Source organism: Bos taurus, chromosome 13 (assembly GCF_002263795.3).
Source record: "Bos taurus isolate L1 Dominette 01449 registration number 42190680 breed Hereford chromosome 13, ARS-UCD2.0, whole genome shotgun sequence".
Lineage (NCBI taxonomy): Eukaryota > Metazoa > Chordata > Mammalia > Artiodactyla > Bovidae > Bos > Bos taurus.
Window position 1 is genome coordinate 61,161,943 of NC_037340.1, and position 20,706 is coordinate 61,182,648.

The window sequence follows — 20,706 nt, forward strand, 5'->3', positions numbered from 1 at the left end:
TCCACCTGCAATGCTGGAGACCTGGATTCGGTCCCTGGGTTGGGAAGATCCCCTGAAGAAGGGAACCACTACCCACTCCAGTATTCTGGCCTGGAGAATGCCATGGACTGCCATGGGGTGTTTTCATTAGGCTTCCCTGATAGCTCAGTTGGTGAAGAATCCGTCTGCGACTGAGCGACCTTCGCTTCCCTTCTTCATGATGATGATGGTGGAGGTGTGGTGATGCAGACAGGGGTGTGTGCTGACACCTCGCCCCCTAATACCGGAGGCCTGGGGAAGGAGGTCACATAGGGGAGGGAAGTTCAGACCAGATTCCTGAGCTGTCTTACTGGTACTTTGCAGAAAGAAGATGGAACTTTCGGGGTCGGGGTTGGGGGAAGCTGGGGGTAAAATGCTTCCACCAGAGAGCCCCTTAGCCCCTGTCGTGGGCTCCCCGCTTCCCAGCTGCCCCTGCCGTTGGCTACACCAGCTTCACTTAGCCCACCGCCCGCCCGGAGCCACTTTAGGGGGAGGGCGGCGGGAAGGCAAGTCGGTTTTTCCCAGAGTAGCCCCCCTATCCCGCGAACATCTGGCCGCGAACATCTGCCCTTAGCCTTTGTCTCCCGGCCCAGGCCGGGCTCGCACCCATCTGCCGCCGCCCGCGGCCCCCGCCCATCTGTGCGCGGCTCCCGGCGTCCCCGCCCCCGCCCGCCCGGTCGGTTCCCACGGGGCGAGCGCAGGAAGCGGGCGGCCCATCTGCCCGGCGCGGCGGGTCCTGCCGCCAGGCGGCCCCGAGGGGCGGATCGCCCTCTTTCAGGCAGGTGCGCGCCCCAACAAAAGCTGGGGTGCGGCGCCTCTCCCCTCCTGCTCACCCCGAAGTCACTGCCGGGCCTGCGGAGATGAAGGGCGCTCGGGCACCCCGCCTCTTTGCAAAGCGCTCCCTTGCTGACCTCCCGCTAACCCTGAACGCCCGGGGTCCCCCGCGCAACTCTCCACCTCCAGCCCCCAACCTTTAACTGGACTGGCCCTTCTGCTTGGAAATGCCTTTTGCCCTTCTTGCTTGCCTAACGTTTTACTTAGTGTGGTGTAGAAATGACGGAGAAATACAGCGATTTGTATTCCCACCACCAGGAGCTAACAACCCAGCAGTTTGCTATCATTGTTCCCCTCACATCTTTTAGGTTTTTTCCCCCTCTCCATTCCACAGCTTGCAAGATCTGACCTGGGATGGAACCCGCGTCCCCTCCAGTGAACAGGTGGAGTCCTAACCACTGGACGCCAGGGAATTCCCCCTCCCATATTCTTTAAAGAATAAAACTTTACAGATGCTGCTAGCTTTCCCCTGTAGTCAGTGCCTCTGCCCTTTTCTCCAAGACTACTTGCCACCCTCTCCACTTCCCAGGTAACATCACAAAGTGGCCATGTTTCTTCCAGGCCATGTATATTTTTTTTAAGATTTATTATTTTTGGCTGCTCTGGGTCTTCTGGCTGTCATGTACCTGGGCTTTCTCTAGTTGCCACAAGTGGGGGCTATTCTTTCCTTGCCCTGCCGGGCTGCCCATTCCAATGGCTTATCTTCTTGTGGGGCACAGGCTTTAGGCGTGGGGGCTTCAGTAATTGCAGTGCACAGAGTTCATTTTCTCCAGGGCCTGTGGGATCTTCCTGAACCAGGGATCAAACCCATGTCCCCTGCATTGGCAGGTGGATTCTTAACCACTCGACCACCAGGGGAGCCCTCTTATACTTTTAATACAAAGAAATTTATTAACGTTGTTTGTGGCTTTTTAAATTTACACTTAAAAAACAAATCCTTCTGTATTTCCCCCTAAGCAGCATCATATTTTTGCAGGTATCCAGCAGAATACATACAGGTCTAGCTGACGGTAAAGTGTCTGCCTGCAATGCAGGAGACCTGGGTTCGATTCCTGGGTCAGGAAGATCCCCTGGAGAAGGAAATGGCAATGCACTCCAGCACTCTTGCCTAGAAAGTCCCATGGACGGAGGAGCCTGATAGGCTACAGTCCATGGGGTGGAAAAGAGTCAGACACGACTGGGCGACTTCACTTCACTTTCACCACTCCACTCAATGGGAATGAATTTGAGCAAACTCCAGGAGATAGTGGAGGACAGAGGAGCCTGATGTGCTGCAGTCCATAGGGTTGCAAACAGTCTGACACGACTTAGCAATTGAACAACAACCACCACGCCACCATTATTTCATTTCCCTGTTCTCCTGTTGTTGAACGGATGGGTAGTTTTCAATCTGCTCTGCTGTCAGCATAGCTGCCGTGTTCCTGCCCCATGCCTTTGGCATCTTGAGGGCAGGATTTTCAGGGTATGTCCGTGGGAGTGAACTGCTGGGTCAAAGGGAGTTCCCGTGTTCACTTTTACTCAATATTGCCAAACTGAGCTCTCAAGTGATCGTACCAGTTTACATACCAGCGGCGGTTGAGGATTTTTGTTTTCCCACACCCTCACGAATTTACATTATCAGACTTTGAAGTTTTTGCAATTTGATGTGGCAGTTGTCTCCTGTGTACATCCCAGATGTACAGATGTTCAGGCTCAGGAGCCTCTGCCTCACTCTTCCTCGCTTTTTTCCATCTCAGATGGCATATTACCTCTTCCTACAAGAAGTCCTCTCTGATCTCCCTTAGTTGACTGGGGTATCTCCCAGGCCACGCCTTCTACAGCACTTTGTGCTTCCCCATCATAGCCCTGGGAACTGGGGGGTGTCTGCCTGATCTCCAGGCAGGGATCAGGTTTGCAGGGCCATTGAGCAGACTGCGAGGACCCGGCAAGTGCTACCGAGAGCACTCCTGGAAGGTTCATTTCTCTCCAAAGTGCCCCCTTTGGAAGGGCAGTAGTTAACTTATTGGTGGCATCTGGGTCCCCAGCATGTGGACACAGCAGCCAGGAACCAACCACCTGGCTCCCTGATGGCATCAACTTGCACCTTGTTCTTTCAATGCTGTGCCTAGAGTTGGTGTGTGCCAATTACAGAATGAGTGGTTGGCATTTCATGAGACCCCATGGACTGCAGCACACCAAGCTCTTCTATCCTCCACTATCTCCTGGAGTTTGCTCAAATTCATGTCCATTGAGTCGGTGATAATAATAATAACTAGTGTCTACTGAATGCCAACTTTGCTAGGCACTGTTCTAAGCTCTTTATGCGACTTAACTCACTGAATCCTCATAGAGAGGGGAACTCCTCCTGTCCCCAGTTTCACATATGGGGAAACAGACACAGAAAAAATGAAGTGACGTACAGACTCATAGCTTATAAGCAGTAAACAAAGATGTGAATCCAGACCTCTTTTCACCTAGGAAAAGGGCCCCTTTCTCCCTTAAGTGTTTCTGAGATGTCAACTTCTTTTTAACCAGAACAGTTCTGCTTTTGCATCAGCAAAAACTAATGAGACTTTTTAAAAGACCTGAGAGATTGACCTGAGTCACAGTATTTGAGGTGTATAGCCCCACCCATGACCTGAGGCAAGGGTGCAGTTGGAGGGTACTTAGGGTTGGGGTGAGTGGAGAGGGTGGAACTGCCTTAGGCTTTTGGGGTGGGGAGGCACCTGGGCAGGCCCTGAGAGACACACCCTCAGCCGTTTCGGGTTCCGGGCCCCAGGGTAGGAGGGGGCACCAGGTGTACGGGGCAGGTGAGTCAAGGGAGGGCCCTCTGCTAGGCACCAGGCAGGAGCGGGGATTTCTGCTTCCGGGAAGGGAAGCTCTGGGGCCACCATTGGAGCCCCAGTGGGCACAGGGGGAACTTACTAAAGCCCAGCACCAGAAGGTCCTTGCCCAGTCTCCCTCCTTCCACCTCCATGGGCCTGGGCCTTGCAGCAGGAGGGGCGGTATCTGCAAGTTCTGCAGACGGTGCCTGACTTGGGGTATCCCTGGCGGGTGGCATCAGCTTCTATGGCTGACAGGATCAGACCAGCTCCCATGCATCTGCCCTTGGCAGAGCCCAGTTCTACATTCTGAGGCATGAATTCCTGGGCACTGGGTGGGCATGGTTGAGTGCTTGTGTGTCCTCAGGGCTTATGCACAATACTGAAGTGTCTGTGTGTATATGTGTGTGTTGCAGGAGATACCTCCATGCTCAGTGGCTTCAGTCGTGTCTGACTCTTTGCAACCCAATGGACTGTAATCCATCAGGCTCCCTCTGTCGATGGGATTCTCCAGGCAAGAATATTAGAGTGGGTTGCCATGCTTTGCTCCAAGGGATCTTCCCAACCCAGAGACTGAATCTGTGTCTCCTGCACTGCAGGCAGATTCTTTACCCACTGAGCTACCTGGCAAGTCCTGTTGGTGGAGGTATCTACATCTACAAAGACTATGGGGGAATTCCCCTGGCAGTCCACTTCACTTCTTGTTGGCTCAGACAGTAAAGAATCTGCCTGCAATGCAAGAGACCTGGGTTTGATCCCTGGGTCAGAAAGATCCTCTGGCGAAGGAAATGGCAACCCACTCCAGTATTCTTGCCTGGAGAAGTCCATGGACAGAGCAGCCTGGCAGACTACAGCCCATGGGGTTGCAAAGAGTTGGACACGACTGAGCGATTAACACCTTCTTTCCAGTGTTTAGGACTCCATGCTTTCACTGCCAAGGACGCAGGTTCAACCCTTGTTCAGGGAATTAAGATCCCTCAAGCCACCTGGTGCAGCCAAATAAATAAATAAATACAATTTAAAAGGCTTTGGGGGACTTCCCTGGTGGTCCAGCAGTTAAGACTCCATGCTCCCAAGGCAGGGGGCCCAGTTTCGATCAGGGAAGTAGGTCCCACGAGCCGCCACAACTGAGAGTTCACATGCACGACTAAAAGATCCTGCATGCTGCAGCTAAAGATGCCACGTGCCTCAACTGAGACCTGGTGCAGCCAAATGAAAAAAAAAAAGACTTTAGGAGTGGTGGGAGGCAGTATGGGGCCTTTGAACTGGTGAAGGTGGTGCTGGTCGGGCATGTACCCTGTGGGGAATCAGTGCCTGGGGAAGCTGGCTTGTGGATTTGCATTGGATTGTTTTCTGTAAGATGTGGGCACTGTGGGAGCTGTGTGTCAGCATCTTGATGTGAGCAATATTGATCTGGGTGTAAGTGTCTATTGTGTTTGGTGCATGTGTGTTGCACTGTAGGGTGTGTGTCTGGGTTGTGCTGTTGAGGGTGCTGTTGTAATGTGTTGCTTTGATGTGGTTCTGTTAGGCTTGACAATTGGGTGTTTCAGTGTGTTGCCTCCTTGGTCTCCGTGTGTTTACTGATGTGTTGGTTGTACAGATTTGGGTTTTGGTTGTGTGCTCTGAGGCCAGCGTGCTAATTGTTCTTATCACGTGGTACTGTGTTATGCATTTGGCAGGTTGCTCTGTTGGTTGTGTGTTGAGGTGTTGTTGTCAATGTGTCAGTCATGGTGTCAGTTTGCACACATGTGCTGTGTTTGTCATATGTCATTCAGTGTGTGTTAGCAGTGTACTTGTCAGCTCTGCAGGTTTGGCCTGTGCTAAGTGACCTAAGATGGGAGGTCCCTGGGACCTGATTCTGCCCCTCCCTTTGGTCCTAAGGCTCCAGAGCAGCAGTGGTCCTTTGTCAGGCCACAGGAAGGCCCCACCTCACTCCTCAACTGCAGGGGACCCAGGGAGGTGCCCAGACTGAAAGGCTCCAGCCGCCTGTTCATTGTTCTGGGGCCTCTTTGGAAAACAGGATGAAAAGCAAAAGGTGGACTCAAGCCTGGACCCCTGTCCTCTCCAACATGACCCAGGAGTCCAGCACAAAACCTCTAGGATGGAGGGGTGGCAACAGGCCTCATTTTATAGATGTGGAAACTGAGGTCCAGAGTGGGACTGGGACCTGGCAGAGGCTTCCACAGCTATTAAGGACAGATAGCTCGAAGTCCCCACACCCTCATGCACCCATCCACAGCCTCCTGCTGGTTTGAAGGGTTGAAAACTTGAGGACCCTGGAAAGACACAAAGCTGTGTTCTGACTCCCATTTCTGAATGCTTTCCAACTGACATGTCATAACCTTGTAGACTAAGTTCAACTTTTGTCTCCATTTTGTACACATGGTAACTGAGGACCATAAGGTAACCATTCATTCGACAGATATTACTCTAAATACTATGCTATTCTAAGTACTGTGCTGTGTGACCTTGAGCAAGTCGCTTGCCCTCTCTGGGTCAGGCCCTGTGCTCAGCTCTAGGGACACAGCAGTGACTGAAGGAGCTCACAGCCTGGAAAGGGTGTGGAGAAGATGGACAATTACCAAGAAAAGAATGATCATTTCAGATGGTAATAAGTTCTATGAATGATGAAGACCGGGTGAACAGGAAAGAAAGTGAATAGCCCAGGGAGGTTTTAAGAAGGTCTCTCAAGAGGAGACTTCTGACCTGAGACTTGACGAAGGAGCAGTCTTAAAAAAGATCTAGATGGGCCTTCAAGTGAGAGGGAAGAGCAAAGGCAAAGGCCCTGAGGCAGGACCACACTAGGTAGTAAAGGAGGCCCTGGGGCTGGTGAGACAAAGGGAGGGGCAAGAGATGCCATTGGTGGGGCTGGTGGTGCTGTCAGGGGCTGCGGGCCGGGAGGAGCTTGGATTCTCTTCTCAGCATGATGGGCAGAGAGAAGTGTGGGCTGAGCACACGGTTCTGGGGGTAGAGTGTGCAGGAGACGGTTGTAGTCTCCCATTACGGGGGGGCGGGGACAACCAGAGCCAAAGGTCTCTCCCCCGCAGCTCCGGCAGCCCCAGCCCAGAGGCGCCGGCCTGGCGGCTGGAAGACTGCGCTGCGGGCACATCTGGGGAACAGCTGCCGGGCCAGGGCCAGAGCAGGTCACGTGGCCCAGGCAGGCCCGCCCTGGAGCCTACAAGGCCAAGACTCCTGGGAGGGGCAGTGGGGAATGTGCCGGACTTGTACACAAATCCCTGAGGAGTTACCCTGCAGTGTAGACACGCAGGCAGTGTAGACACACACGCACACAAGTCCCTCAGTCCCTCACAGCCACTCTTTTAGGAACCAGACCACTTAGGTTCAATGCCACATCCCAGCTGTGTGATCCAAAGCACTCAACTTCTCTGGGCCCCAGTGACCTCAGCTATAAAGGGGACATAGTATTACCACCTAAATCATGAGTTGTTTTTCTCTCATCAACAAATACTCAGTGAGTGCCTCCTGTGTGCCAGGCACTGCGCTCTGCTTTGGGTTGCAGCAGTGACTGCAGCTGTGGTCCCTGCCCTCCTGAGCTCCCTCTCTCAGGTTAAACTTGGAACCAGTCCTGACCCAGAGTGAGCACTTAAGAAATGGGAGCCATTTGCCTTGAGCCCTGGAACCCAGAGGAAGGATAGTAAAGGCACAAAAGGAGCCGTGGTGACAGAGACATAATAACAAAAGACCTCGCCATTCATCACTTCCTGGAATAGCTTGTTTCATTCTCATAATCGCTCCACAGAGACAAGGGTTAGATCCAGTTTACACTTGGGGAAACTGAGGCACAGTTTATCAATGGAAGAGCCAAGATTTGAAGGTGTGAAGGGCTGGGCCCGTCTCCTCTCTGGGCTCCAGTATGCCCATCTGTGAAAAGGAGTACTATATTCACACAGCTGCTGCCAGTCCCAGAGAGCAGCTGTGAAACTCAGAGGTGTGTGTAAACGCTTTCTGAGGGACTCGTGACAGACTTTATTTTGGGGGCTCCAAAAGCACTGCAGATCATGACTGCAGCCATGAAATTAAAAGACACTTGCTCTTTGGAAGAAAAGCCATGATCAACCTAGACAGCATATTAAAAAGCAGAGACATTACTTTGCCAACGAAAGTCCATCTAGTCTAATCTATGGTTTTTCCAGTAGTCATGTATGGATATGAGAGTTGGACCATAAAGAAAGCCTGCTGCTGCTGCTGCTGCTAAGTCGCTTTAGTCATGTCCAACTCTGTGAGACTCTATAGACGGCAGCCCATCAGACTCCGCCATCCCTGGGATTCTCCAGGCAAAAACACTGGAGTGGGTTGCCATTTCCTTCTCCAATGCATGAAAGTGAAAAGTGAAAATGAAGTCTCTCAGTCATGTCCGACTCTTAGTGACCCCATGGACTGCAGCCTACTAGGCTCCTCCATCCATGGGATTTTCCAGGCAAGAGTACTGGAGTGGGGTGCCATTGCCTTCTCTGAAAGAAAGCCTAGCACTGAAGAATTGATGCTTTTGAACTGTGGTTCTGGAGAAAACTCTTGAGAGTCTCTTGGACTGCAAGGAGATCAAACCAGTCAATCTTAAAGGAAATCAGTCCTGAATATTCATTGGAAGGACTGTTGTTGAAGCTGAAGCTCCAATACTTTGACCACTTGATGCTAAGAACTGACTTATTTGAAAAGACCCCAATTCTGGGAAAGATTGAAGTCAGGAGGAGAAGGGGATGACAGAGGATGAGATGGTTGGATGGCATCATTGACTTGATGGACATGAGTTTGAGCAAGCTTCAGTAATTGGTGATAGACAGGGAAGCCTGGCGTGCTGCAGTCCATGAAGTGTCAAAGAGTGAGACACATGGAGCAAATGAAATGAACTGAAGGACTAGTAGCGGAACCCTGGGGTGGGACTGTTGGGGGGTCATTTAATGAGTCCTCCAAGCTTTCTGGCCAAAAGAGTGGTCTGGGTCTGTTTTCCTGAGCTGGCTTGGTAGTGGGGTTGGGAGGCAAATACTCCCTTAATTCACACTACCAAGGAGAGGGACAAAAAAATGCCCATTTGGCAAAAATATAAACAAGCAGTCTTTATTCCAACTCCTTGTCAGACCTTAAAAATGCTGGAGATAAAAACCAAAGTCTGGAAGTACTGAAAATTTTCTGGAGTGAAATGAAGCCAGATTTTTTTGCCCCCACAGGCCTAGGTGTGTGTATAGGGAAGTGTCATTATTTCAACTGGCAAGTCTGAAGGGAGCACAGTGAAGGGGACATTTCGGGGGATCTGAAAGCCCACCTTCCAGAGTTCACTAAAAACCGCTGGGAGCTAGGACTTCCTTGGCGGTCCAGCAGTTAAGATTCCATGCTTCTAATGCAGGAGGCATGGGTTCAATCCCTGGTCAGGGAACTAAGATCCCACATGCCCTTTAGCATGGCCAAAACATTAAAAAATAAAAATAAAAAAATTGGGAGCATAATTGCAGCCAAACGGTTCCGAAGGCCAGGCCTAGACTTGAAAATATGCTATTACTGTCTACTGTATAGTAAGCATCTGCTCTGTACTAAGACCACAGTAGGAGCTTTGCAAAGCTTGATCTCAGTGAGTCCTAGAAATAGCCTAAGGAGTTAGGAACTTCTATCATTTTGCCAATGAGGAAGCAAAGGCTCAGAGAGGTGAAATGTCTTGGTCCGGGTCACACAGTATAACAAGGTTTTAAATCTTAAACTGCTGGACCCCAAGCCCTAGCCCTTTACACTATTTTGTAGCCAACTGTCTCTCCTCAAGTGATCAGACCTTTACAGGCCCCTTACACGTCTTCATTCAGGCCTTATCTCCTTGTGCTTTTCCCTCTTAAAGTGCCTAGAGGATAAGTCACCTCCTTTAGGAAGCCTCCCTGATTTCCTCCAAAATAGGACTCATCCTTTCTTTGTGTAGCTAATGCACATAGCAGGCAATTTGCATAATATAGTCTCCATACAGCTAACACAGAACCTGGCAGGAGGAGGACGCTCGTGAATGTGAGGTACACTTAACTACTGGGAGTCCTAATGGTCTCTTGACTTTCTCTCCTCTGTTTGTCTGCAAAGGATCTTTGAGATTCTACCTCGTCCTAATCAGCAGTCAGGTCAGAGGGAGATATACTAAACATTTGGAGTTGGCTTTTTTCTTACATAAAGTAGTACATGAATACACTTCTGTTTAAAAATATATTCAAGGGAACTTCCCCAGTGATCCAGTGGTTTAGAATCCACCTTCCAATGCAGGGGATGTGGGTTCAATCCCTGGTCAAGGAACTAAGGTCCTATATGCCATGAGGCAACTAAGTCCACATGCCACAAGGAAGACCCAACCCAGCCAAAAAAAATCATATATGTGAAAGTGATAGTCACTTAGTCATGTCCAACTCTTTGCGACCCTGTGGACTGTAGGCTGACAGGCTCTCTGTCCATGGAATTCTCCAGGCAAGAAGACTGAAGTGGGTTAGCATTTCCTTCTCCAGGGGATCTTCCCGACCCAGGGATCCGACCTGGGTCTCTCACATTTCAGGCAGTTTCTTTACCATCTATGCCCCCAGGGAAGCCAATATAAGAAATACCTGGTATAATGGATACATAGACCTAAAGCTATAAAACTTCTGGGAAAACAAAAGAGAAAAGCTTTGTGATCTTCGATTAGGCAGAGATTTTTAAAAAAATAGACAAAAATGCATGACTCATATAATTAAAAATTGATAAATTGAACATCAAATTTAAAACTTCTGCTCTTCCAAAAACATTAAGAGGATAGAAAAACCTTGACACACACTGGAGAAAACATTCATAAATCATTTATCTGACAACCAATCTGTGTTCAAAATTTATGAAGAAGTCTCAAAAGTCTACAATATGAAAACAACCAACCAAATTAAAAGAAATGGACAAAAATGAAAGGGTGGCATGAGGGAGCCTTATGATGGAACTGCTCTGTGTATTCACTCTGGTGATGGTCACACAAGTCTACACATGTAATAAAAATGCACAGAACTAAATACACACACATTAGTGCATGTTCAGTCCAGTCGCTCAGTCATGTTCGACTCTTTGCGACCCCATGGACTGCAGCACGCCAGGCTTCCCTGTCCATCACCAACTCTCAGAGCTTACTCAAATTCATGTCCATTGAGTCAGTGATGCCATCCAACAATCTCATCCTCTATCATCCCTTTCTCCTCTGGCCTTTAATCTTTTCATCAGGGTCTTTTCAGATAAGTCAGTTCTTTGCATCAGGTGGCCAAAGTATTGGAGTTTCAGCTTCAGCATCAGTCTTTCCAATGAATATTCAGGACTGACTGGTTCAAGGGACTCTCAAGAGTCTTCTCGAGCACCACAGTTCAAAAGCATCAATTTTTCAGTGCTAGGCTTTCTTTATGGTCCAACTCTCACATCCATACATGACTACTGGAAAAACCATAGCTTTGACTAGATGGACTTTTGTTGGCAAAGTGAAGACTCTTGAGAGTCCCATGGACTGCAAGGAGATCCAACCAGTCCATTCTAAAGGAGATCAGTCCTGAGTGTTCTTTGAAAGGAATGATGCTAAAGCTGAAACTCCAGTACTTTGGCCACCTCATGTGAAGAGTTGACTCATTGGAAAAGACTCTGATTCTGGGAAGGATTGGGGGCAGGAGGAAAAGGGGACGACAGAGGATGAGATGGCTGGATGGCATCACCGACTCGATGGACGTGAGTTTGAGTGAACTCCGGGAGTTGGTGATGGTCAGGGAGGCCTGGCGTGCTGCAATTCATGGGGTCGAAAAGAGTCGGACATGACTGAGCAACTGAACTGAACTGAACTGAATGTCTCCGCTTTTAATATGCTATCTAGGTTGGTCATAGTGTTTCTTCCAAGGAGCAAGCATCTTTTAATTTCATGGCCGCAGCGCATGTAAATCAGGTAAAATCTGAATCTCACCAGAAATAAGGTGAAATCTTGTTGTGATATTGTACTGTAGGTAGGCAAGTTTCCCATTAGGGAAACTGGGTAAAGGATATAAGGTGTCTCTGTTATTTCTTACAATTGCATGTGAATCTACATTTACCTAAAAATAATTTATATGAGCAAAAGAAATGAATATCTTCATCAAAGGAGATATATGGGTAGCATATAGGCATATGAAAAGATGCTCAATATCTTTAGTCATTAGGAAAATACAAATTAATACCACAGTGAAACACCACAATTCATCTTTTGGAATGGCTTTTAGCTTTTATTGACCATTCTCATGGACAAGCATACAACTGTTAGAGAAGATGTGGAGGAAAATGAATGGAATGGGATACTGATGGGAATATAAAATGATGCAACCACTATGGAGTTTAGCAGTATCTTTGCTTTTCTTTTTTTGGCTACAAGGCTTGCAGGATCTTAGTTCCTGGACCAGGGACTGAATTCATGCCCTCAGCAGTAAAACTGCAGAGTCCTAACACTGGACTGCCAAGGAATTCCCAGCAGCTTCTTATGAAATTAAATAAATATCTACTATGTAACCCATTAATTTCACTACTAAGTGTCTACCTAGAAGAAATGAAAGCATAGATTCATAGAAATACATGTATATAAGAGTTCATTGCCACTTTATTTGTACTAACCAAAAACTGTAAACAGGGACCTCCCTGGTGGTCCAGTGGTTAAGAATCCGCCTTGCAATGCAGGGGGCACAGGTTGGATCCCTGGTTAGGGAACTAAGATCCCACATGCTTCAGAGCAACTAGGCCAGCAGCTCCCCACAGGGACTGAACCCTCGCACAATTAGAGTCCACAACCGCATTAATACAAGAAAAATCCATCGAAGATTCCTGCCTGCCACAACTAAGACTAGAAGCAGACAAACCCCCCAAATTGTAAACAACTCAAATGCTCATCAACAGGGGAGTATTTGGTATATCCACAGCCTACTTACTACTCAGCAATAAGAAGCAATAAACATTCTCAGAGTAATTATGCCAAGTTAAAGAAACTGGGCTGAAAACACTTTAAGAAATTAGAGTATATACTGTGTACATTATATACTGTACTTGGGTATATAAAATTTAGAAAATGCAAACTGATCTATAGAGTGCTTGGGCACTGAGTGGAAGAGGCAGGAGGGAGGGATTTCAAGCGGCAGATTAAAACTTTTAGGGGGGATGAAGCATATAATTTTCCTAAACGTGGTGATGATGCATGGGTTTATGTGTATGTCAGACTTTATCAGATTGGATACTTTAAATATTTGCAGTTTGGGTATGTCAGTTATACTTCAACACCACTGTTTTAGGGAATTTCTTGAAGGTCCAGTGGTCAAGACTGGCGCTTTCACTGCCAAGGCTGCAGGATCAAGCCCTGGTTGGGGAACTAAGACCCACGAACCGAGTGCTACACCACAAACAAACAACAAGCAAAAAACATTTTTTTTTAAATTTTATTCAAAAAAGGATGAAATATCTCTGTGAAGGTTACAGTGAAATTTTGATTTCATATTGCTTCCCTTCCCTTCCCTTCTCAGGTAATCTTAATAATTTAGTGTCTACCTTAGTATATATTTTTTTAACTTTCTTATTTTTTTAATTGAGGTGGATTGAGTGAAACGCACAGAAGTATATAATTTAACATATTTTGACTAACTCATACACTGTGTAACCTATACCTGTAACCGGCATGACATGGACCATTTCCATTCCTCTAGAAAGATTCCCTAAATTCCTGGCATCTCTCACTTTCCACTCCCAGAGGCAACCACCGTTCTGATTTCTTTCCTCTAGATTAACTGTGCCAATTCCATTCTATTCTTCATGTAAAAGAAATCACACAATGTTGTGTTTGAATTTTTTTTCTATAGCATAATTTTCTCTCTTGTTTTAAATTCATTTCCAGATCCTCATGTACTTGGGATCAGTAAGAGGTCCTGCCTTGACCCTTGGTCTAAAACTTGCTTTCTCCACCAACAGTAAGATCTAGAAATGTCTCAGACATTTCTAGATGCTTCCCACCTGCTGCACAGCCAGGTCACTGCTTTGATGTCTCATTCATAATTTGTATCATGTTGATGGACATTTACATTGTTTCAGCTTCCCCCCTTGCAAGTAGCACCTCAGTGAAACATGTTCAACAGACATCCTTTGTGCCCCTGTGTGTAGGTTTCTCTGGAATTGATTCCAGCAAGTGGAATTGCTGGATCAATTAATAAACACTGCTGCTAAGTCACTTCAGTCGTGTCTGACTCTGTGCGACCCCATAGACGGCAGCCCACCAGGCTCCCCCATCCCTGGGATTCTCCAGGCAAGAACACTGGAATGGGCTGCCATTTCCTTCTCCAATGCATGAAAGTGAAAAGTGAAAGTGAAGTCGCTCAGTTGTGTCCGACCCTCATGGACCTCATGGACTGCAGCCTTCCAGGCTCCTCCACCCATGGGATTTTCCAGGCAAGAGTACTGGAGTGGGGTGCCATTGCCTTCTACTAGGTAATGAATAAATTCTTTGCAGCCAAAGATGGAGAAGCTCTATACAGTCAGCAAAAACAAGACCAGGAGCTGACTGTGGCTCAGATCATGAACTCCTTATTGCCAAATTCAGACTTAAATTGAAGAAAGTAGGGAAAACCACTAAACCGGTATGACCTAAATCAAATCCCTCATGATTATACAGTAGAAGTGAGAAATAGATTTAAGGGACTAGATCTGATAGACAGAGTGCCTGATGAACTATGGATGGAGGTTCATGACGTTGTACAGGAGACAGGGATCAAGACCATCCCCATGGAAAAGAAATGCAAAAAAAGCAAAATGGCTGTGTGAGGAGGCCTTACAAATAGCTGTGAAAAGAAGGGAAGCAAAAAGCAAAGGAGAAAAGGAAAGATATAAGAATCTGAATGCAGAGTTCCAAAGAATAACAAGGAGAGATAAGAAAGCCTCCCTCAGAGATCAATGCAAAGAAATAGAGGAAAACAACAGAATGGGAAAGACTAGAGATCTCTTCAAGAAAATCAGAGATACCAAGGGAACATTTCATGCAAAGATGGGCTCGATAAAGGACAGAAACGGTATGGATCTAACAGAAGCAGAAGATATTAAGAAGAGGTAGCAAGAATACACAGAAGAACTGTACAAAACAGATCTTCATGGCCCAGATAATCAAGATGGTGTGATCACTCACATAGAGCCAGACATCCTGGAATGTGAAATCAAGTGGGCCTTAGAAAGCATAACTATGAACAAAGCTAGTGGAGGTGATGGAATTCCAGCTGGGCTATTTCAAATCCCGAAAGATGATGCTGTGAAAGTGCTGCACCCAATATGCCAGCAAATTTGGAAAACTCAGCAGTGGCCACAGTACTGGAAAAGGTCGGTTTTCATTCCAATCCCAAATAAAGGCAATGCCAAAGAATGCTCAAACTACTGCACAATTGCACTCATCTCACACGCTAGTAAAGTAATGCTCAAAATTCTCCAAGCCAGGCATCAGCAATATGTGAACCGTGAACTTCCAGGTGTTCAAGCTGGTTTTAGAAAAGGCAGAGGAACCAGAGATCAAATTGCCAGCATCTGCTGGATCATGGAAAAAGCAAGAGAGTTCCAGAAAAACATCTATTTCTGCTTTATTGACTATGCCAAAGCTTTTGACTGTGTGGATCACAATAAACTGTGGAAAATTCTGAAAGAGATAGAAATACCAGACCACCTGACCTGCCTCTTGAGAAACCTATATGCAGGTCAGGAAGCAACAGTTAGAACTTGACATGGAACAACAGACTAGTTCCAAATAGGAAAAGGAGTACGTCAAGGCTGTATATTGTCACCCTGCTTATTTAACTTATATGCAGAGTACATCATGAGAAACGCTGGGCTGGAAGAAGCACAAGCTAGAATCAAGATTTCTGGGAGAAGTGTCAATAACCTCAGATATGCAGATGACACCACCCTTATGGCAGAAAGTGAAGAGGAACTAAAAAGCCTCTTGATGAAAGTGAAAGAGGAGAGTGAAAAGGTTGGCTTAAAGCTCAACATTCAGAAAACGAAGATCATGGCATCTGGTCCCATCACTTCATGATAGATGGGGAAACAGTGGAAACAGTGTCAGACTTTATGTTGGGGGGCTCCAAAATCACTGCAGATGGTGATTGCAGCCATGAAATTAAAAGATGCTTACTCCTTGGAAGGAAAGTTATGACCAACCTAGACAGCATATTAAAAAGCAGAGACATTACTTTGCCAACAAAAGTCCGTCTAGTCAAGGCTATGGTTTTTCCAGTGGTCATGTATGGATGTGAGAGTTAGACTGTGAAGAAAGCTTAGCACTAAAGAATTAATGCTTTTGAACTGTGGTGTTGGAGAAGACTCTTGAGAGTCCCTTGGACAGCAAGGAGATCCAACCAGTCCATCCTAAAGGAGATCAGTCCTGGGTGTTCAATGGAAGGACTGATGCTGAAGCTGAAACTCCAGTACTCTGCCCACCTCATGTGAAGAGTTGACTCATTGGGAAAGACCCTGATGCTTCGAGGGATTGGGGGCAGGAGGAGAAGGGGACCACAGAGGATGAGATGGTGGGATGGCATCACCGACTCGATGCACTTGAGTTTGGGTAAACTCCGGGACTTGGTGGTGGACAGGGAGGCCTGGCGTGCTGCAATTCATGGGGTCGCAAAGAGTCGGACACGACTGAACGACTGACCTGAACTGAATGAATAAATATTCTAATTTCCTCTGGTTGGTCCTTCCAATTCTTTAGCAATTCTTTTGCATAGCAAAATGTTCTCTCCAATCATTAGAGGGGGTTCCAGGTGGCACAGTGATAAAGAATCTGCCTGCCAATGCAGGAGACACAGTTTGATCCCTGGGTTGGGGAAGGTGCCCTGGAGTAGGAAATGGCAACCAGGTCCAGTATTCTTGCCCAGAAAACCCCATGGACAGAGGAGCCTGGTGGGCTACAGTCTGTGGGGTCACAAACAGTCAGATAGGACTGAATCACTGAGCGCACACACACAAACAAGACCTAGGGAGTTGGGAGAGTTTGGCGGTGGTGGTGGTGGTGGGGTGTTAAGGGGATGGATGGAGGGGTCCAGTTAATTAATTAGTGATCTCTCTCCTTTGAAGCTGGTCTCGGGGATCAGTTTTCCTGGTTTCCAGATGTGGAGGCAGGGAGCTGGTTTATCGGCCCCTCCCCCCAAAACAGTGGGAAGAGGAAACTTGCTGATACTTAGTGAATTAATTGCAGGGGGAGAAGGGGCCATAACATCATCCTCTCCTTTGTGAGCACAGTATTTTAGCCTGGCTAATGCTGTGTGACTTAGGAGGGCTATTCTAAGCCTCAGTTTCTCCTCCTCTAGCCTACTCACGGTTCTTGAGGCCGACTGCCTACCCTGGCAGGAAAGCACTGCATGGCAATCAAGTGCCCTTGTTATCATAATGCAGCCATTACAACAGCTCAGGGTCCTGGGAAGCTTTTTGAGCTCAGTTTCCTTCTTTGTATAAAGAAACCAAAGGTGTCTCTGGTAGCTCAGCCATAAAGAATCCGCCTGCCATGCAGGAGACCCCAGTTCCATCCCTGAATGGGGAAGATCCTCTGGAGAAGGAAATGGCAATCCACTCCAGTATTCTTGCCTGAGAAACCCCATGGGCAGAGGAGCCTGGAGGGCTACAGCTCATGGGTCACAAAGAGTCCGACACGACTTAGCAACAACAACATAAAGATGCCGGGATCGGGTAAGTTTGATAAAGCAAACTCTTCACCCAGTGCCTGGCTGGAAGGGAATATTATTCTTACGAACGGAATAATTCATCACCTTTATCATTACCGAAATACCAGGCAGACATTAGGGCTCAGAGAGGGCCGGAGAGGGTTACTCAGCTGAATTCACCCAGCAGCAAAGTTGGAATCCGAAGTCTTTCCCCAGGCGGGAGCGGGGAACTAGAGAGGCGGAAAGAGGGGTGGTGAAGAAACCTCTCAAGCGGCCCGAGCTGTGGGCCTGGTGGAGAGATTCCCAGGTGTGGGGCCGGGAGGTAAGGTGACCCTTGCTCAGCGACCGCGCCCGCGAGGAGCGCATTCCCAGGCTTCCCACCCGAGGTCTGCAGGTGACTGGCCGGGCTGGGGGTAGCTAGGGAGCGCTGAGGCCCGGTTTGCCGTCTCCATGGCGACCGCCCTCAAGGCGCCAGCCTGACAGCCCGTCCGGGTTTTATGAATGGGTGACGTCACGGGCCTGGCGTCTAACGGTCTGAGCAGCTTGTTCAGACGCTGACACAGAGCAGCCCCGGGAGTGGGGGGTTGGGGAAGAGTGGGAGGGGGACGACGAGAGCTCCGCAGCTGCCGCGCCGTGGGAGGGAGACCCTGATCCCAGCGGTCTTTGGGGGAAAAAAACCAAAAAGGGGGGGAAAATTAATTACTTAACGGTGCAGATTTGGGGCTGCAAATTCAGGGGAGAAATCAGGGAAGACAGCCCACTCTGGGTGCCTTTTTCTTGCTCAGGTCCCAGGGGCCCAAGCTTCCAGTAGTGGAGGAAGATTTTCCAGAATTAATTGCTTCCATCCTGAGGTGCCTGGGTAAGACTGCCCGGTCCCAGGAACAGTCACCAGCAGCGTTCTCTGGGAATTGGGAAAGGAGAGCGCCCCCAACCCCTCCCGGGGGTGGGCAGAGTGTAGACGGCCAGCTTTAAATATCAGCTCAAATATTGGGAAGATCAGAGTCCCAGAGGGGTCCAAAAGCCCAGGCTGCTTCTCCATCGGGACCTCAGTTTCCCTCATCTGTAAAATGGGGCTGGAGAAATGAAAACATATCCCTGAGAAAACTGATTCTTGGAATCTTTTCGTGATCAGTAATAACCAGTTTCGCCTTCTGGGCAGCCCTCGCCTCCACTAGCCATCTTGTCCCCCGCCTCCCACTCTCTCTGTTCTTGCGACTCAAGTCGCTTTTCCACGCGGGTGAGGGTGCTCTAGGGGAGCTGGAGGCGGGACGCAGAAGCCCTCCAGGCCACGCCCTTAAGCCTTCCATTGGCTGTTTTTGAACATCTGAGCCCGCCCCCCCAGCAAGGGGCGGGGAGGCGCGCGGTATCTTTATAAAAGTCGGGTTGGGGAACTCGAGTTGCGCTTTTGCACTGCAGTCTTTTTCGCGTCGGCGGCTTTTTTTCCCCACTACCGGCGTCCTCTTCCTCCTCCGTCCGCTTCGTTTTCTCCCGACGCCGGCATCATGAAGGTCGCCAGTGGCAGTGCCGCGGCCGCCGCGGGCCCCAGCTGCGCGCTGAAGGCCGGCAAGGCGGCGGGCGGCGCGGGCGAGGTGGTGCGCTGCCTGTCCGAGCAGAGCGTGGCCATCTCGCGCTGCGCGGGCGGCCCCGGGGCGCGCCTGCCGGCCCTGCTGGAGGAGCAGCCGGTGAACGTGCTACTCTACGACATGAACGGCTGCTACTCGCGCCTCAAGGAGCTGGTGCCCACCCTGCCCCAGAACCGCAAGGTGAGCAGGGTGGAGATCCTCCAGCACGTCATCGACTACATCTGGGATCTGGAGTTGGAGCTCAACTCGGAATCCCACGTCGGGACCCCCGGGGGCCGGGGGCTCCCCGCCCGGGCTCCGCTCAGCACTCTCAACGGCGAAATCGGCGCCCTGGCGGCAGAGGTGAGGTCCGAGTTGGAATAGGAGATCACTTTTCTTCTACGGAAGGGGACACTTGAGGCTCAGAGCGGGAGGGAGTGCTTGACCCTATATTCGCCCCATCCTTTCGGGCACCTAGGTGCTCAAGGATGCCCAAATAGATAGTTAAAAAAACGACAACAACTCTTCTCTCTCTTTTCACAGGCGGCGTGTGTTCCAGCGGACGATCGTATCCTGTGTCGCTGAAGCGCCGCCCTTGGGAGCCGGCAGACCCCAGCCCTCCAGGGGGCGAGAGGAATAAGTGCTCTCTGGTCCTTCCAGGCGCCTCGCCGGAGCTGGGGAGGAACAAGAACGATTGGCGGCCACCGGGGCGCTTGCAGGATCCAGCCCGGGTCTGGGGGACTGACAGGGCAGGCTGACCCTCCCTCCTCACCCACCAGCCACCAGAGACGTGGGGGAGTCCCCCTCGTGTGTTTCTATTTTTTGAAAAGCGGACATTTAAAAAATGGTCACGTTTGGTGCTTCTCAGATTTCTGAGGAAATTAATTGCTTTGTATTGTATATTACAATGATCACCGACTGAGAATATTGTTTTACAATAGTTCTGTGGGGTGTTTTCTTTTTTGGTTGTTGTTATTAAACAAATACTTTAGATGGTGATAAAGCTGCAGTGACTTCTTGGATTGATGGGAGGGACCTGGGCTGGCGGTGACCCCTGACCCTTTTCACAGCTGCTGCTGGGGGAGGGGACGGGAAGGCCACATCTGGACCGTCGCTTTTACCGACCTGAAATGAGTGTTTCCGGTGTCTTTAAAATCTATTCTTCCCCCCCACCCCGCCCCATCCCTGGCTATTTCCCCGCTCCCCAGTGTCATAAAATTAAATCCTTCAGACTTTTAGGGTTTCTCAAAGCGGTCCTGGGGCCATCTGGGTCACCTGGGGAGGTTGTCAAATGCAGATCAACCTGCCAAGGCCCCCTTTGGGTTGAAGAGTATCAACAAGTCGGTTACTTGGGAGAACCAGGTCACTGGACCTGCATGTTGGCTTAAATGGAGATAGTGAGAACCTCAGCTTGTCGGGGACAAGACTTCCAACTTGCCCCATTCCCCAGGAGGAGGCGCCTCCCCCCTGGGCCACCAAACCCTGGATCCCAGCAGGCTGCCCCAGGGCTTCAGCTTTGTCCAAGTGGGTGAGCAAGTTGGCAGAACCAGACCAGTCACAGCTGCTGGGCCACCTGCTCTCGGGTCTGGACTCTGCCCCCTCACCCTGGCCAGGCTGTGCCAGCAGCCCAGGGCTCCTGTGTGGGCTCTGAGGAGGAGTGGGCGAGTAAGTCCACAGCTCCTGAGCCAGAAAATGGTGTTGTTGGCAAGGGCCTATCTGCCTGGACATGTGTGTGGGTTTGTACTCACGGGGGAGTGCACATGAGTGTCTGGGCCTGTGTGACATGAGTGAACTGGTAGTTACCCTGTGGGGCTG

General features: G+C 49.2%; 1 protein-coding gene across 1 annotated transcript; it reads left to right on the top strand.

The window, feature by feature from the left end:
* Positions 1 to 18,730: 18,730 nt before the first annotated feature.
* ID1 (inhibitor of DNA binding 1) lies at positions 18,731 to 19,890 on the top strand. Its single transcript, NM_001097568.2, has 2 exons — positions 18,731 to 19,254; positions 19,435 to 19,890. The coding sequence occupies exons 1-2, from the start codon at positions 18,832 to 18,834 to the stop codon at positions 19,474 to 19,476; spliced, it is 465 nt and encodes a 154-aa protein (NP_001091037.1). The 5' UTR covers positions 18,731 to 18,831; the 3' UTR covers positions 19,477 to 19,890.
* The last annotated feature ends 816 nt before the right edge of the window (positions 19,891 to 20,706 follow it).

What these genes read in the sequence shown, in the direction of transcription:
- ID1 (NM_001097568.2), top strand. Translation starts at nt 18,832, where the DNA reads ATGAAGGTCGCCAGTGGCAGTGCCGCGGCCGCCGCGGGCCCCAGCTGC. An exon ending in TCGGCGCCCTGGCGGCAGAG is followed by an intron (nt 19,255 to 19,434) that starts GTGAGGTCCGAG and finishes CTCTTTTCACAG; the next exon opens with GCGGCGTGTGTTCCAGCGGA.